Source organism: Trachypithecus francoisi, unplaced genomic scaffold, assembly GCF_009764315.1.
Source record: "Trachypithecus francoisi isolate TF-2019V2 unplaced genomic scaffold, Tfra_2.0 Contig01461, whole genome shotgun sequence".
Taxonomy (NCBI): domain Eukaryota; kingdom Metazoa; phylum Chordata; class Mammalia; order Primates; family Cercopithecidae; genus Trachypithecus; species Trachypithecus francoisi.
Window position 1 is genome coordinate 19,614,298 of NW_022681433.1, and position 19,272 is coordinate 19,633,569.

General features: G+C 37.3%; 1 protein-coding gene across 1 annotated transcript in view; it reads left to right on the top strand.

Moving 5' to 3' along the window:
• LOC117098597 (POTE ankyrin domain family member A-like) overlaps window positions 1–19,272 on the top strand; it is a 31,493-nt gene that overhangs the window by 5,385 nt on the left and 6,836 nt on the right. Inside the window, exons 4-7 of the mRNA XM_033237399.1 lie at window positions 2,189–2,269; window positions 14,181–14,253; window positions 18,211–18,331; window positions 18,616–18,677. Of these exons, the coding sequence (XP_033093290.1) occupies window positions 2,189–2,269; window positions 14,181–14,253; window positions 18,211–18,304 (248 nt within the window). The 3' untranslated portion in view covers window positions 18,305–18,331; window positions 18,616–18,677. The remainder of the gene's footprint in view (window positions 1–2,188; window positions 2,270–14,180; window positions 14,254–18,210; window positions 18,332–18,615; window positions 18,678–19,272) is intronic.

Genomic DNA, 19,272 nt, shown 5'->3' on the forward strand with positions numbered 1-19,272 from the left:
TCATTGTAGGTAATTTATAATGGCAAACAGTATTGTCTGAAAAAAATTATTTAATTATGATTTCTAAAATTCTGTATAAAATTTCTGTATAAATAAGAAAAAAATACTTTTAGGATGTTGTGTATTTTCTTTATAGTCATATTATAAATTGAAGTTGTTATAAAATTGAATACTCTATTTAATTTGTAAAATAAGTGGTCTGCATTTAGTAAATGAATATTATAGTTGGTCCTTGAACAGTGTGGGATTTAGGGTTGCCAATCCCTTATGAAGTTGAAAATTTGTGTGTGATTTTTTATTTTCCCCAAAACTTAGCTACTAATAGTCTACTGTTGACCAGAAACCTTGCTGATAACATAGTTAGTTAAGATGTATTCGATATGCTATATATAATACACTGTATTCTTAAGATAAAGTAAGCTAGAGAAGATAAACTGTTATTAAGATAATCATATGGAAGAAAAGATGTCCTATTCATTAAGTGGAAGTGGGTCATGATAAGTCTTTATCCTCATAGTTTTCAAGTTGATCAAGCTGAGGAAAAGGAGAAAGAGCAGTATTGGTCTTGTTGTCTGAGGTGCCAGAAGTGGAAGAAAATCTGTGTATAAGTAGACCCCTGCAGTTTAAATTACAAACATTCAACTTCTCCAACACACTAGGTTTTTATTCAGCCACAATTCACCATTCAACCCCTGACTCAAGCCTATTCACAATCTAATATCTAGCTTCACTAGATATAGACGCTATTGAAACTGTGGAAAACAGTGTTTTCTGTCACTAAAAAGGTAACTATCTTTAAAATTGAAAATCCAACAATGCCTTTTTGTTACCATAAACAAATGGTAATAAGAACTGCAAAACTTAGCCAGTGTGCACCAATACCAATAGGAAATTATTTTTCAAAGATACCTGCTGAGTCCAGAAGTCAGAAAAGCAATTCCTTATTAAGAAGCGTAGGCCATGTTACATATTCTTCTAGCAACAAGATCACACCATTATTGACTTCATTACTCCTAATTTAAAATTGAATGCCATATATTAACTTTCTTAGAACAAGATGTGTTCTTATATCTGCTGGTCAATTGTCATGGTAAAAGTAATTTTGTTTGAACAAGATACTGATACCATTAGCCAAAAGATTATCATAATCAGTATTCAAATTGCCCAACTATAGGCTCAACAAATTATAACAAAAGTACAAAAATGTTTCACAATAACAAAAATGCTACTTTGCTATCTGCATGTAACACCTAATACACTGTACAATCTGGACAGTATCAGTACACCTTTAATTTCTTGCATATTTATCAAGGTACTTCTGTAAGTTAGATTTTGCATGTTGCAGAAGACAAAGATGAGGTAGACATAGTTTTGGTGTTTAAGGTGCTCATAATGGAATAGAGCTGTCTCTATTTCATTTGTGCTTTTTCAACAGAATTTCCAAAAATCAGTGTTTTTATTCATTTATTGAGCTGTCCACTTAAGAAATAACTGTCAACTGTCTTTCAGATGTTAAGCATTTTTCTAATGTCACAGAATACAAACATTTAAAAATACAGTCAGGGCCAGGCATGGTGGCTCACACCTGTAATTCCAGCACTTTGGGAGGCTGATGCAGGTGGATCACTTGAGGCCAGGAGTTTGAGACCAGCCTGGCCAACATGGTGAAATGCCGTCTCTACTGCAAACACAAAAATTAGCCGGGCGTGGTGGTCCGTGCCTGTCATCCCAGCTACTTGGGAGGCTGAGGCACAAGAATCATTTGAATCTGGGAGGCGGAGGTTGCCATCCGCTGAGATGACGCCACTGCTCTCCAGCCTGGGTGATAGGGCAGGACTGTTTCAAAACAGAGACAAAAACTACAGGCAGGAGCTTGTTACTATCATTATCATCTACCCATGTTATCAAATGATCAAGTAATAACTTGCTACTTTTTGAAGTGCCTACTGTGTGCTAAGATGCCCTCTGGAAGCTTATAATTGTCCTTTATTACGTATTTATTGTTCAATATGTGCCAGACACTTTATGTGGTGAGACATGAGAGCTTTAAGTGAGTAGGATTTAAGGTAAGAAGGCAGGGTTAGTTGAAATTTTATAGATCAGGAAGCAGAGAATGATGTTTAAAGAAGGAATATCTAACAAGACTGTATGGCAGAACTAACGTCTGATGAGATTGCACTTTTGGCAGAAGGAACATCTTATGAGATTGTGTGTTTGGCAGAAGGAACATCTAATGAAGTTGTGGCAGAAGGTGCAGCAAGTGCAAAAGGTAATATGCTTAAGTGAACTTTGCAGGGTTTACGAGCACTTCACTTTTGCTAGTGTGAAAAGTGTGAGATGTGAGTGGGTTGGGGAAAAAGTGAATACCTAGCTAAGGCAAATTTATGACTGCCTTTTTTATACTATAGAAGTGAGTAGATCTTATCCTGTAGACCATGAGAAATTTACCAGGTAGAATGCTTTGGGCTGCAAATACTAGAGAAATTTACCAGGTGGAATACTTTGGGCTGCAAATACTAGACGAGATAAATAAAAGTGGCTAAAACAGTAGGGACCAGAGTTGTTTTGGTGGTTCAGTGATATCATCAGATCCCACTTGTTCCTCTTTAGCTATGCTGTTGTCCGTGCATTGTTCATGTCCCCTTTCGTGATTGGCTAATTAGCAACAGCTCCAAAAATCGTGTTCTCACAATACAATATCCAAAGGCTAGAAGGGCTGATTTTCTTCACATGTTTTTTTGAAATAGAGAGAAATCTCAGAATTATGCAGTGGACTTCCTGCAACATTTTATGGGCTGAGTTACATCACATGTTCTTTCCTAACCAGGCACTGGGAAAGCAAATGGAGTTACTGTGATTAGCTTAGGATAACTGTTTCTCTTTTTGGAGCTGGGGAAGCATATTAGTATGGTAAATATCCCGATACTCTTGTGTTTCTCCAGCAAGAGAGAAAAAGAAATGGCGATTGAGTAGGGAGCCAGCAATGTTTGCTGTATGAATTTATTGGAGAATTTTGAGCAGGGCAGTCACAAAATTTGATGTGAGTATTAGGGCATTCTGTTCATGGTACAAAGCAGAGATTGGCAAGCTTCTACTGTAAAGAGACAGGTGGGAAATATTTTACATCATGTGGTCTCTGTCATATTTACTTAACCCTGCCGTTGTAGTGTGAAAGCAATCATAGATAATATGTTAGCAAACTGGCATAACTGTGCTCTAATAAAACTTTATTTATAAAAGCATAAGGCAGACCAGATTTGGCCTGTGGGCCAGTCGTTTGCTAACTTCTCATATAGAGGATTGATGGAAGGTACCTATGTAAAGAGACTGGGTGACAAAGGAAGCTTTTGCAGTAATTAGAGCTATCGTTTCTTGTCACTAATTCTTGGACTAGTATCAATCTATTATGAGGTTTTTACCCATCCAGTGTTAGGAAGCTTAGTGTATTAGTCCATTCTCACGTTGCTATATAGAAATACTCAAGACTGGGTAATTTATAAAGAAAAGAGGTTGAATTGCCTCATGATTCCACAGGCTGTACAGGAAGCATGACAGCATCTGCTTCTGGGGAGGCCTCAGGGAGCTCTGACTCATGGTGGAGCACAAAGCAGGAACAGGCATCTTCACATGGCTGTAGCAGGAGGAATAGAGAAGGGAGATGCTGTACACTTTTAAACAACCAGATCACATGATAACTCATTCACTTACTATTAAATGAGAACAACACCAAGGGGATGGTGCTAACCAATTCACGAGAACTCTGTCCCCATGATTCAGTCACCTTTCACCAGGCCCCTGAGTGAAATACACTGAGTATTACAGTTTGACATGAGATTTGGTGGGGACACAGATCTAAACCATATTATTCCACCCCTCCCCTGGTCCCTCCAAATCTCATGCCCTTCTCACATTGCAATATACAATCATCCCTTCTCAGCAGTCCCCCAAGTCTTAACTCATTCCAGCATTATCTCTAAAGTCCAAAGTCTCGTCGGAAGCAAGGCCACTCCCTCCCTCCTGTGAGCCTATAAAATAAAAATCATGTTAGTCACTTTCAAGATGCAATGGAGGCATACGCCTTCGGTAAACACTCCCATTCCAAATGGGAGAAAGTGGCCAAAATAGAGGGGATCCAGGCCCCTCACAAGTCTAAAACCCAATGGGGCCATTATTAAATCTTAAAGCTCAAACAGAAATCTTCCTTGACCCCCTATCTCACATCCAGGGCACACTGTTACGAGGTGTGGGCTCCCCGAACCTTAAGCAATGCTACCTCTGTGGTTTTGCAGGGTTCAGTCCCCATAGCTGCTCTCATAGGCTGGCCTTGAGTGTCTGCAGCTTTTCCAGGTGCATAGTACAAGCTTCTGGGGGACTTACCGTTCTGTGGTCTGGAGGACAGTGGCCCTCTTTTCACAGCTCCACTAGGCAGTGCCCCAGTGAGGACTCTAAACCCCACATTTCCGCTTTGCACTGCCCTAGTAAAGTTCTCTATGAGGGCTCTGTCCCTGCAGCAGGCTTCTGCCTAGACATTTAGGCTTTTCCATACATCTTCTGAAATCCAGGTGGAGGCTCCAAGCCTCAACTCTTGCACTCTGTTCACCTGTAGGCTTAATACCATGTGGATGCCACCAAGGCTTATGGTTTGCATCCTCTAAAGCAGTGGCCCAAGGTGTACCTGTGCACCTTTGATCCAAGGCTAGAGCTGGAGTGGCTAGTACACAGGGAGTCGTGTCCTGAGGCTGTGCAGGGTGTCAGGGCCCTGGGCCTGGCCCATGAAACCATTCTTTCATCCTGTTATGGGAGGGGCTGCTGCAAAGATCTCTGAAATGCCTATGAGGCCTTTTCCCCATTGTCTTGGATATTCACACTTGATTTCTTTTTGTTGTATGCAAATTTCTTCAGCCTCCTTGAATTCCTCCCCTGAAAATGGTTTTTTTCTGCCATATGGCCAGGCAGCAAATTTGCCAAACTTTTATGCTCTGTTCCCTTTTAAATAAATATATTCTAAATATCTCATTTTCAGGGTTTTTTTTTCTCATTCATATGAACATAGGTTGTTAGAAGCAGCCAGGCCACACTTGAATGCTTTGCTGCTTAGAGATTTCTTCTGTGAGATACATTATATCATCATTCTCAAGTTCAAAGTTCCACAAATCTCTAGGACAGGGACATAATGCAACTAAGCTCTTTGCTAACACACAGCAAAAGTGACCTTTGCTCCGGTTCTCAATAAGTTTTTCATCTCCATCTGAGACCTCTTCAGCCTGGATTTTATTGTCCAGATCACTGTCAGCATTTTAGTCACAATTTAACAAGTCTCTAAGAAGATCCAGACTTTCCCTAATCTGTCTTCTTCTGAGCCCTACACACTCTTCCATCCTCTTCTCCTTAACCCAGTTCCAAAGTCACTTTCACATTTTCAGGCATCTTTATAGAAATACCCCACCCTTGGTACCAGTTTTCTTTATTAGTTCCTTCTCGCATTGCTGTGTAGAAATACCTGAGACTGGGTAATTTATAAATGAATTTAATTTGCTCATGGTTCTGCAGGCTGTACAGGAAGGATGGCAGCTTCTACTTCTGGGGAGGCCTCAGAAAGCTTTTGCTTAAGCAGAAGGCAAAGCAGAATCAGGCATCTTCACATGGCCAGAGCAGGAGGAAGAGACAGAGAGAGGAGGTGTTACACAATTTTAAACCACCAGATCTCATGATAACTCACTATCATGAGAACAGCACTAAGGGGATGGTGCTAACCCATTCATGAGAACTCCGCCCCCATGATCCAATCACCTCCCACCAGGCTCCACCATCAACAATGAGGATTACAGTTTGACATGAGATTTGGTGTGGACACAGATCCAAATCATATCACTTATTCATTTTAACATGTTGGTTTTTTAAACTGGTATTATGCCTTTCTCATTTGTTTTGCTTAATTAAAGAATTAAGAAATATATTTGTTTTTTCTATAAAAGCTTATGTTTAGAAAATAGTAACATAAAATGTAAACTTTTTTTTTCCATTTATATTCCCAGTGGCAGTGCAAATATAAAGCAGAGACAGAAAGGAGGTACAGTTAATATAACTTAGTTATTATTGGAGGTAAAAAGTTAGGGGGCAGAGAAAAATCTCAGATAATTACCAGATTTCCAGGTTGTACACTAGCATTTATTTAACTTGGCCATGAGTAAGAAGTAGGAAATTTTCAGGTGAATAAAGACAAAAAGCAGCAAGTCAACAGGAATGATTCTTTTTTTTTTTCTATGCGTGTTAAGTTCAATGAAATATTCATATAGGATGTTTTCAGTAGGTAAATGGATAATCAGCTTTTATAGCTAGAGATAAGTCTGGAATAATCTTTTCATAATTATTAGGCAAAGTGGAAGTATTGAATGAGCTTATCCACTGTGGGAAAGATGTAGAATGAGGAGGCCGGTGACAAAACCCTGGGAATATGAACATTTCCTAGAGGAAAAAGGGTTAGTAAAGAAGACTTAGCAGTGGCTAAAGAAAAAAGGAGAGAAAGTGATGCTGCGAAATTTTGTTTTAGATGAGAATTTCAAGGAGGGAGCATCAATTCTGATAAGTGCAATAACTACAAAGTAAATTGGATTAACCTTTTGAAAGCTCTCTCGTGCTACTTTTTTCGAAAGAAAAATTTTAGAGTCACAAGATCTATTATTTATGATTGGTACTTTTGGAGTTCCAGCATGGAAGAATGCACCTACTGAGATCTTACTTAACTTTTTTTATAACTGCAGCAGCTACCTTCACAAGGTGAGGAAAACTGGTCTAGACTGGTGAGTTCACATGCCAACATTTTTTCAGAATTTTCAAAACCTAAAGGTCACAAGTAAGGAAAAAGGGAGTCTTTCTTATCTGGTTTTCATGGGAATATCTTTTTGTACTCAAGTCCCTGACAAGTTCTTCTGGGTATATTCTCAAAGAAAAATCTGGCAGCAACAACTGGAAGCCACAGTGAGATGCACATATCCTTTCTCTGACATGGAATTATAATACAGCCATTTCAAGTTTTGATCAGAAATAGTTTGCAGAGTAGCAGCTTTGAAAAACTGACATCTTTTAAATATTGCAGAAAACTAATGTCACAGAGAAAAAAAAAAGAGGGAATATGCTGAATGTGGTAGTTCTCAGTATTTTGCGGTATTCTAGTGACATCAGTAGAAAAGTCAGTACCTGATTATTTTTGTTAGTGCAATTCCCTTTTCATTTGCCCTCTTATGACATCTCTGCTTTTACTACTTCCTTTTGAACTTCATCGCTAAGGAAAATACTATTAGAACACATTTCTAACATATGTTTGTTTGACAAATGTGTATTATTTCCTTTTAAAATAATTGGCTACCTATCCTAATGTATATCTGGTAGTCTTTTAGTCCTAAGGCTAAATGAACTTTATATCTGCACTATAATGACAGTGTCATTGATGATGGCCTGCCAAGATTTTAGGTGTCTTTTAGATTGTCAAATACAAATTGTTTTATCTGACATTGTTTAAATGTGAGGTGCTTTTCTGGTATTACATGTTTTTCAGAAATTGGTAGTCTCTGATTTATTTAGACTATGTGGTTAAGTGGATTATCACACTTCTAATCATCTATATATGAAAACTCCCTTCCCTCCAAATAAGTTACAAGTTGTATTATTCCTTGATGATCAAATCCACTATTTTGGGGGAGCAGTGGATAACTCATCCTACATATTGGATACAATTTTTTTTTGCACTTTTTGACTTTTTTTGTCAAGAAGTGCCTTTAAGAGGTGAATGCCATTTAGTTTTATATGAAACTAAGACAGATTAAAAACAAAATAAACTCTATTATCAGTAGTGCAGTATTATACTGTATCTGATGGTCCTGTATTTTTCTACAATTATCCCAGTTACCTGAATAATGCACAATCATTTTATTAATTAATTAATTATTTTTAAGAGATGGGGTCTCACTATGTCACCCAGGCTGAAGTGTAGTGGCTGTGCACAGGTGTAATTATAACATACTGCAGCCTTGAACTTCTGGACTCAAGCAATGCTTCTGTCTCAGCCTCCCGATTAGCTGGGACTCCAGGCATGTGCCACTGTACCCAGCCTGATGCACAGTTATTACAAAAATTAATGAAACCCTCTTAAGTTGGAGAAAACTGACTATGAGCTTTATATTTTTAAATTGTGAATATTGTGGGTACATAGCAGGTATATCTGTTCTGGGGTGCGTGAGATGTTTTGATCCAAGCATACAATGTGAAAAAGCGCATCGTGAAGAATGGGGTATCCTTTCCCTCAAGCATTTATCCATTGAGCTGCAAACAACCCAGTTACACTCTTAAGTTATTTTAAAATGAACAGTTATTGTTGACTATGGTCATCCAATTGTGCTACCAAATACTTGGTCTCTTTTTTTTTTTCTATTTTTTTGTACTGATTAACCATTCCCACCTATCCACTAACCTCCCCCCTGCCACTCCCCTTCCCATCCTCTGGTAACCTTCCTTCTACTCTCTATGTCCATGAGTTCAATTGTTTTGGTTTTTAGATCCCCACAAATAAGCAAGAACATGCAATGTTTGTCATTCTCTGCCTGGCTTATTTCACTTAATATAATGATATCCAGTTCCATCCGTGCTGTTGCAAATGACCGGATCTCATTTTTTTATAGTTAGATGGCACTCCATTGTGTATGTGTGCTATATTTTCTTTCTCCATTCATCTGTTGATGGACACTTAGGTTGCTTCCAAATCTTAGCTATTGAAAACAGTCCTGTAACAAACATAGGAGTGCAGATATCTCTGATATAATAATTTTCTTTCTTTTGGGTACATACCTGGCAGTGGGATTCTTGGATCATATATTAGCTTAATTTTTAGTGCTTTGGGGTGCCTCCCAACTGTTCACTGTAGTGGTTATATTAATTTAAATTCCCAGTGACAATCTACAAGGGTTCCCTTTTTTCCCACATCCTCACCAACTTTTATTATTGCCTGTCTTTTGGTTATAAGCAGTTTTAACTGGGGTGAGATGATACGTCATCATAGTTTTGATTTGCATTTCTCTGATGATCAGTGATGTTGAGCATTTTTTCATATACCTGTTTGCCATTTGTATGCCTTCTTTTGAAAAATGTCTTTTCAAATATTTTGCCGTCTTTTGATTGGATTATTAGATTTTTTTCCTATAGAATTGTTTTAGCTCCTTATATATTTTGGTTATTAATCCCTTGTCAGATGGCCAGTTTGCAGGTATGTTTTCCCACTCTCTGGGTTTTCTCTTCACTTTGTTGATTGTATTCTTTGCTGTGCAGAAGCTTTTTAACTTGATGTGATCCCATTTGTCCATTTTTGCTTTGGTTGCCTGTGCTTGTGGGGTATTGCTCAAGAAATTCTTGCCCACTCCAGTGTCCTGGAGATTTCCCCCAAAGTTTTCTTGTAGTAATTTCATAGTTTGAGGTTTTTAAGTTAAGTGTTTGTTCCATTTTGATTTGATTTTTGTATTTGGTGAGAGATAGGGGTCTAGTTTTACTTTTCTGCATATGGATATCCAGTTTTCCCAGGACCAGTTATTTATGTTATATATTTATGTCTTACTTGTTATTATTGATTGGTTTATTGTTTAGTCTTTTTACTTAGGATAAGAGTAGTTTACGCACCACAGTTACAGTGTTGTAATATTTTTTGTTTTTCTTATGATTAACAGTGGGTTTTGTACCTTCAGAGGAGTATCTATTGCTCATTCATTTCCTTTTATTTCTGATTGAGGTCCTCTTAGCATTTCTTGAATGATGGGTCAGGTACTCATAAAATCGCTCAGCTTTTGTTTATCTGGGAACATCTTTATTTCTGCTTCATGTTTGAAGGTTTTTGTTTTGTTTTGTTTTTTAACCAGATATACTGTTCTAGGGTAATAGTTCTTTTTTCCTTCAGCACTTTAAGTATGTCATGCCAGTGTCTCCTGGCCTGTAAGATTTCCACTGAAGTGTCTGCTGCCAGATGTTTTGGAGCTCCATTGTATGTTGTTTGCTTTTTAAAAAGAAATCTTGCTGCTTTTAGGATCCTTTCTTTTTGACCTGTGAGGGTTTGATTGTTCAATGTCATGAGGTAGTCTTGTTTGGATGAAATCTGCTTGATGTTCTATAACCTTCTTGTACTTAGATATTTGTATCTTTCTCTAGATTTGGAAAGTTCCCTGTTATCTCTTTAAATAAACTTTCTATCCTATGTCTTCCTCTACCTCTCCTTTAAGGCCAATAACTCTTAGATTTACCCTTTTGGGAGTATTTTCTAGATCCTGTCGGTGAGCCTCACCGTTCTGTACGTTTTCTTCTTTTGTGTCCTCTGTATATTCTCAAATAGCCAGTCTTCAAGCTCACAATTTTTTTCTTCTGCTTGATTTATTATTTTACTAAAAGACTCTGATGCATTCTATAGTATGCCAATAGCATTCTTCTATTTCAGAATTTCTGCTTGATTCTGAGTTAATCTTTGTGTTATTGTGAATTTTTTTTGCTATTTGAGTTTGATACTGTTCGCTTACAATACAGATTTTGCGAATAATACCAGTCAATTTGACAGAGATAAGTTAGGATTATGATTATTGAACATAGCAGTTCACTTGTAGGTATCACATTTTTATAAATCCCATTCTCTATTGAATTTGATAGATGCAAAGAAGGGAAAGGAAGAATTCTTAAATTATTAATTGGCTATCAATAATGTAATTAATATTAATTTTAGTATAGTCTCCAGGTATAATCTGAAAAAGAATACTTGGTAAGAAAGCATTAATCTTATGCTTTAGAAAACAAGTCTAAAGCATTCATCAAAGTGTGCATAACTTTTAAAAATGAAGACGGCAGAGTCTTGTTGTATTATCCACTTTGGTCTCAAACTCCTGGGCTCCTCAAGCAATCTTTCAGCCTCAGCCTCCTGAGTAGCTGAGATTACAGGCAGGTACCGCCAGGCCCTTTTAGGCTTTCAATATTCTACGTTTTTCTATTGTTGATTAAAATGCATTTTACTTTTTTTAAAAATAGTGGATGGGTGTTCTGAAGACTCTGCTATCAGGTAGGGATTCACAGATTTTTAAAAATTGTGTGTTAACTAAGGTAATACAGAGAAAAGAAACTAACATCTGTTGAGTGTTGTACTCTGGGCTAGAAACCATATTATATGCTTAACTCATACAGTCATCACAACAGCTTTGCAAACTATCCAGGCTGTTATAACCAACTTTTTACTCATTAGGCAGCTGTGGTTCAGAGAGGTTAACTGGCCATGATCCGATAATTAACAAGCAGCTGACCCATGATTTGACCATCAGCTTGCTGGACTCCCAAGCTCCTTCTCTGTCCCTCAGCATAGACTGATAGATACCATGCAGCCCTGCGATCAAGGTACAGGTACAGATTAGATGAATTCAGAAAGTCAGATCTAGTTATATATTAACTCGGGCTCACACACTTTTCCTTAGAAGCCTGTTTAATTCAAGAGTTTGTCCTAATATACTGAACAATTTCGGTGGTAACCAGTGCCTCGTTTTTACCCTCAAAGGTTTCAGGGCAGGTCTCATTTAGCTATAGCCACAGGACCATGGATCTTACATAAGCAAGACGAGGCAAGTCCCGAAGAGGAATTATTTTCTTGTAAGTGAAGAGTATCTACCTGTAGACCATGTCATGATAAGTATATTTCACATCTAGTTAGAGGCTGTTTCTAATTGATTTCTCTACTTACTGACTTCCCAGTTTTCTCTTTAGTTTGACTTGCTTAGTTCCATGAAGCTTTTTCCTCAAAATCTGATTTTTCTATAATCTTTTCTTGAGTTTTTAACCTTCCTCTCTGTTTTCTTGTTTTTTTTTTTTCTATTTTTTTTTTTTTTTTCCATTTCTTCCAGCTAAGTATTCCCCCTTTCTCTAAAGACAGAACCAAAAGCACATAGAATTTCAGGATTTTAAGGAATCTTAGTGAGAAATTGAAATATCCTCTAGTACTTCAATCTGTGTTTAACACCCTGGTCAATTGGTTGCTCAGATGGAGAACCTGAAACTGAAAGAGGTTAAAGTTACTTACTTGTTTATAGGAAGTGGCAGAAATGAGAGTGGAACTCCTGAACTCCTTTGAAAGCTCGGTGCTCTTCCTTTTTTTTTATCATCCTGTTGGTGGGTTTTTTTAATAATAGAAAGGGAAAGTGGGAATAGGGAAAACAGTGGAAGAGGAAACGATGGAATTAACTGGTGAACCTAATGGTAGAGGATAAGAATGAAATTAGTAGAGAAAGGCCTAGTTTGAAGAGAAGCAACACTGAGTTAGGTAGGAATAAGGGTTATAGAAAAGAGATCAGAGTATTAGAGTTTATGACAAATTTGAGAAAGATAAGTTATAGGAATGAAGCATACAGGATGTTGGGAGTTATCTAGAAAGGCATGTTAAAATAGGTTCAAAGCAGTCCTGGACAAGTTGCTGCCTTTTTGTTTGTTAAATGGGAGCAAGTGGCACACTTCAAGGTTTCACCACACCTTGCAGAGGGTGTCTCAGAGCCCCTGCAGTGCCAGGGGCCTGGAGGTTGCTGAACTACATAGATCTGTGGCCCAGGACAGCTGTCCTCTCACCTGCCTCTTTTTCTGATCCACTGACATCCTTCCCATGCCCGTGTAGGCTAGGGCAGGGGTGGGACTGGCTGGCAAATAAGTCATGGAGCTTCAGTTGAGTGGTTGTTACCACATCTATGCTGGGGCTGATGACAGATTCCCTTTAGCTTGTTTTCCAGGAAATAGAGAACTCCTGGTTTTGGTCATTGGAACCCACCCCTTTAGGAGTTTGTACTTCCACTGGCTGAATATTTAAAGGTGGAGGTTGCCACAGAGCCTTGCAGAAGAGGAGTCTACAAGTGGGAACCCATAGGAAGGAAGATGCATAGTCCTTAGGGAGACAGAGGTGCAACTACCAGGGCTGTGTTTTTCCAGCAATCTCTCTCCTCGGTTATCTGAGAGCCTCTGAAAGTTTTTAAAGGGCTTGCTGGTTTATGTGAACCTGAATAGGGCAGGACTTATACAGGGAAAATAATTGGATTTTATAATTTTTACTGTTTTAATCCTTCTGGGAACAGTATTTTTAATAACAACATACATTTGTCCTCTGACTTTTGTATATTTAGCTTTTAGACTCCTTGTACTGTTTTAGGGTAAAGGGAAGCAATAAGGCCTTCTGAATTGATTTTCACACTGAAGAACCGAGACGGCCACTTTCAAGTGACAAAGATTCATCTTTGAACCAGAGATGGATAATGGAGAAAAGACAGTTTTTTCTTTTTTCTTTCCTTCTTTTTTTTTTCTTTCTTTGTTCTCTCCGTCCCTCCATTTTTCCTTCCTTCCTTCCTCCCTTCCCTTTCTTCCCCTCCCCTCCCCTCCCTTTCTGTTCCTTTTTTCCTTCTTTTCCCTCCCTTTCTTTTTTCTTTCTTTCTTCCTCAGAGTCTCACTCTGTTGCCCAGGCTGGAGTACAGTGGTGTGATCTTGGCTCACTGCAGCCTCTACCTCCTGGGCTCAAACTGTCCTCTCACAGCAGCTTCCCAAGTAATTGGGACTACAGGTGGTATGTGTGTCACCATGCCTGGCTATTTTTTTCATGACAGAACATGGGTTCTCGTCATGTTGCCCAGGTTGGTCTCCAACTCCTGGTCTCAAGCAATCTACCCACCTCAGCCTCTCAAATTGCTGGGATTACAGGCATGAACTACTGTGCCTGGCTGAGACACTGTATCTTTCTGCCTTTTTTAAGGTTATCAGATTTGTTACGGTTCAGATAACAAAAATTATGTAAGCCGTTAATTGGATATTCAGTTCAGCCTCCAGGACATACAGTTTGTGAAGACCTATTATTCTCAGGCTCTGCCAGTAGCTCTGGCTGTCATGATTTGTTCTGGAACTAAAGGTGTCTTCATTGACTATATTTGATACGTTGGGAGAGGTGGAAGGAGGTAACTAAAATCTTTTATAACAGGTTAAATTTTAATTGTATTAAGAAATATTATTTAATATACAGATAGCTGACCTCTCACCTGATTTTTTTGTTTGTTTGTTTGTTTTTTTGGAGGAGACATCCAGATATGATTTTGGAAATTATTTTTAAAGAAATGAATGCACTAATTTTTATGTATATTTTTGCTCCAAAGGTTTTCTGGCAAACAAACTATTGATTATTTATTGCCTACATCAGATTATGAAGACATTGATTCTGATATCAAGGTAAAAATCCTCTAATGAAATTAATTTTCTCATTCTGAATCTAGGTTTCTATATTTACTTTTAAAATTTAGCAGTGGTCTACTTATTGTTTTATGTTTGTAATGAATAGTTGGTTAGAGAAAGCCTTTTTTAGAAATATGACTAGTTAATTTTTTTTTTTTTACTTTGGTAAATAAGAAATGATCGTTAAATACTAAGAGGGTGAGGGTAAAACAAGAATGGCCTGGAAAATACAATGTAGCAGGAAAATTAGGTTAAGCTTTCTTACCATAGAGGAAATTTGACACATGGTCAAGGTTTATTTTGATAAGTATTCTTACTGTGACTTTTAAATCATACACACCTTTATGATACTTATGGCTAATGAAATCTTTAATGGATCCAATTACTTATTATAGCAATCATGGAATCTCCCGAATGCCTTTCATTGTCAAACCTATACAGGAGATAGCATATCAGCATATCATTTCTTTTTTTCCTTGGACACTTACTATTTTGGTATCATGTACTTGTTAAGAGAGAGCTTTTTCTCTGTTTCTATCCTTGATTGAGTAGTTAGACTAAAATAATATTAGAAATTACAGAAATTTGGCCAGGCGCAGTGGCTCACGCCTGTGATCCCAGCACTTTGGGAGGCTGAGGCAGGTGGATCACTTGAGACCAGGAGTTTGAGACCAGCCTGGGCAACAAGATGAGACTCCAGCTCTGCAAAATATAGCCAGACTTGGTCACATACACACCTATAGTCCCAGCTACTTGGGAGACTGAGGTGGGAGGATAGCTTGAGCCCAGGAGGTGAGCCAAGATTACACCAGCCTGGCCTACATGTTGAAATCCTGTCTCTACAAAAAATACACAAACTAGCCAGGTCTGGTGGTACACATCTCTAATCCCAGCTACTCAAGAAGCTGAGGCAGGAGAATCACTTGAACCCAGGAGGCAGAGTTTGCGGTGAGCTGAGATCATAGTCCTGCACCCCAGACTGGTGACAGAGTGAGATTCCGTCTCAAAAAAAAAAACAAAAAAAAATGTGGAAATTTAGTTGAGTATTGTGGCACATGCCTGCAGTCCCAGCTATTAGAGAGGTTGAGGTTGAGGTGGGAGAATTTATTGAGCCCAGGAGTTAAAGACAGGCTGGCCAACATAGCAAGACCTTTTCTCTAATTAAAAACAATTGTGGAAAATTAGAAATGTACATTTTCTTCTCAAAATCTGTATTACAAAGAGATTCCACTGTGTTTTCCAAGTCATTTCATTAAGAATACATTTAAAACTCTTCATCTAAATGAAGAATACATATTTTGCCCAATATAACAGCCAGTTCTAGAAGCAGAGACTCTTAATAACCATGTGAGAAGACTTTAATTTCATTTTTTTTTGCGTTGTAGTTTGTGAAAATATCAACTCAAAATCCTTGTATTATATACTTAAATTTTAAATTTCAGAAGTTTTTGTATTTAGCTACTTAAATAATCATTTAAAAACTCCTGCATTAGTGTGAACTACTGGAGGTTAGGAAAAATATTTGTTTGTATCCCGGAGTACCTAGAATAACATCTTGCATGTAACAAGCTTCTAATATTTTGGAATGTAAATAAATTCATGGACAAATGGATTTCTATACAATGGAGGGTTACAAGTAACATAATATACATAACTAATAAATCTATTACATTTCTAAAATATGGCTTATATTTGTATTTCCCTTTTTTGCGTGTGAGATGGAGTCTTACTGCGTCAATCAGGCTGGAGTGCGGAGTGGTACAATCTCGGCTCACTGCACCTCTACCTCCTTAGTTCAAGTGATTTTCCTGCTTCCACCTCCTGAGTATCTGGGATTACAGGCGTGCACCCGCCATGCTGTCCAGGCTGGTTTCAAATTCCTGACTTCAAGTGATCTACCCGCCTTAGACTCCCAATGTGCTGTGATTACAGGCATGAGCCACCATGCCCGGCCTGTATTTCTTTTTAATGTATACGATGCATAAATTCAGATGTGTTATATTGTAAACATATGCCATAAATAAGAAGGAAATGAGTTAGAAATATGCCATCACTAGAAAAGATGATCACAGTATATTTTCTAGTATCTTTCAACTCTAAGCTTAGATTAGAATTTTAGATTTAAAAATTTAAACTTTTTTGAGCTCCAACTCATATTCTAGCCATCTTTTCAAGCCATACGTTACTCTGTAGAATTCCAGTTACTAATTCTTTGTCCAAGTGGAACATTTCTTTTTCCATTTTTCCCTCTCTATAGTAATAATGTTCCAGCTTTCAGGTAGTGGTAGCTGATCATGTTTAACTAATTTAATATTCGTTTTATAGTATAAAATTAAACTCTTTATTACAGCAATATTTACGAAACACTAATTTTGGAGTAAATGCTGCTCAGTATTGTTAGGGATATACTATGAGCAGGGGTCTCTATGATATATCTGTATTTCTCCATGAAACTTCCTGTACTTGATGGTATTTCCTTGGTTCCTGCTTGAAAATTATAGATGTATTTGAAAACTTAATCATCAGCTTGGATAATCTTAGCCTAATTTTTTATACTAGATCCTTTCTCCAATTTTTAGCTACCATTCTATATGGTGTAAATAGGAGATTAGAATTATTAGTATGTTTTTTACAGAGGAATAAGAAAGCTATGCAATTTTAAAAACAGGGCTTTAAATTTCTCTCTTATGTTATACTAGTGCTGAAAAATGCCTCATCATTCTGTAATCACAGAAGCATTTCTCTTCTACAGTTTCAAACTTCAGAATTTTTAAAAGGGGATATTCTGGCAGCATTTTGAATTGATGTTTTAAAATTAAAAATTTTCACTCAATTTTAAGTGCATGTTACCACAATATTCCAAAAATAAATGTTTGCATGTATTAATAAAAGTATATCTTATATTTTTGAAAAAAATGTTGAAATATGTAATTGCAAAATTGAATCTCATAATTTATTTTCTGTACTTACTTTCATTTTCACAATTTCAGAGTTCTCTATAGGCTTGCATGATTTAATTCTACTGAGTTTGACCCTTTTGACTTTTTGTGACCTACTGTCACCTGGTTTTCCTATCCTAGTAAATAACACCTAGTAAGTAGCACTGAAATGTCGAAGCTGGAGAAATTTTGGGTTCCAGCCCTCCCTCAAGTCACCAGTCCAGTCACTCACCAAGCTCCATATTTTCCACGAGCTTACTATTTTTATATCTTACTGCTGTAATTCACTCTCTGACCCATAATTTTGAAATACTCTTGTCTAGTTTTGTCCCCCTCACCATATTCTGTTTGTGTAACTTTACATTGCTGCCAAGGTGACCTTTCTAACATGTTTTTATTATGATCTAACTCATCTACTTTTGCGTGGATCTTTATTACATCCTGGGGAAAGCTCACAGTGTAGTGAGATACATAGGATGCATATTTTTATGTTTTGGCCTGATTCTCCCATTTTATCTCTTTATCTCATTCACTCTGTGTTCCAGTTTTATCATTACTTTGGTAGCCGTCATTTGCCATGCCATTTCAGGCCTCCTTTTTTTTATTTTTTATTTTTTAATTTTTTTTTCTCATGCTGTCCTGTATAGGCACCCTAATGTCCTCACTCTACACTTTGTCTCTCTTTCAGAAGAGTCCCTATCTTTGCAGCATTTCCTGAACTTCTCAGGTAGAACTGACTGTTGGCCCTTTTGTGCCCTTACTGTACTTTGTTCACTTCAGTTGTAGAACTAGTGAATTATACTTTCCTGTTTTTATTTGTATATATTTCTACCCTCAATCAACTATAAGGCAGACTCTATCTTGTATATACATATTCAGCTTCTCCCAGGATATTGCCTATGATTTGATAGACACAGTGAATGTTTGAGGTCTTACTGGTTGAATGATTGAGTGGTAGAGTGAATAAACACAATGTTTCCTGAAGTTTGCTGTTGTTGTTGTTGTTTTTTAATAGGATGGAGCAATTAAGCCAGCAAATGGACAAAGACAAAATGATACTGGTGTTATTGCAAGTGCCCCACAAGAATACACAAATAATGACAGTTTAATTTTGGTTCACAAAAACAACAGAAGTGGTAAATTAGTGAATATCTGTGAGAATTTTTTAATGCTTACATGCCATTATAAAAAACACATTAAAGTATGTCAGACTCAAATACAATATTCAGTCCTTTGAAATATTTTCCCTGTCTTTCTTCATATTACCAATTTCTTCCTAAATCTACTTTAATCCTCTGAATTTCTATTTTGCTCTTCTACTTTATTGAAATATTTGTGAATGCATACAGCCTTGTATATGTATTTAAAATTCAGGGTGATGAGTATTCTCATAACTCTCTTTGTTCATAATGTTTTACAGATACAACACCCACATCAGGATCTGGACAAGACAGAAATATGGAATCACTCTTGGATTCTGAGGTATTGTGTGTTGTTTTTGTTGTTACCATTTTAAAATATAAGTATTGAGTGATGTTAAAACGTAAAAGAAAATGCTTTCACTTTGCTTTCTCACTGCTGTTTGTGCTTATAAGGAATTATTTTCTTACATTTTCAGCCCCTAACTAATAAAGCAGTTATGGACTGAGTATATTACTACTGCATAGTACAATTCTGCTAATTTGCAGAATTCATTTAAGAAGTCAGTGTAGTACAGTTCAAAAACAAAGCTCAGAAGTCACAAGGAATGAGTTTGGATTCTTAAGTAAAAGGATTGGTAAATACTAAGAAGGGGAAGAGATGAAAATAATGGGCTTTTAAATACATTGTCATACAACAATTATAGTAGGCTAAGCTTTCTTACCATAGAAGAAATATGAAATGTGGCCAAGGTTTATTTGGGTAAGTATTTTTACTGTGACTTTTAATTCATGCAAACAGGTCCGGTGTGGTGGCTCACACCTGTAATCCTTGCACTTAGAGAGGCCGAGGTAGGCAGAGCACCTGAAGTCAGGAGTTCGAGACCAGCCTGACCAACATGGTGAAACCCTGTCTCTACTAAAAGTACAAAAATTAA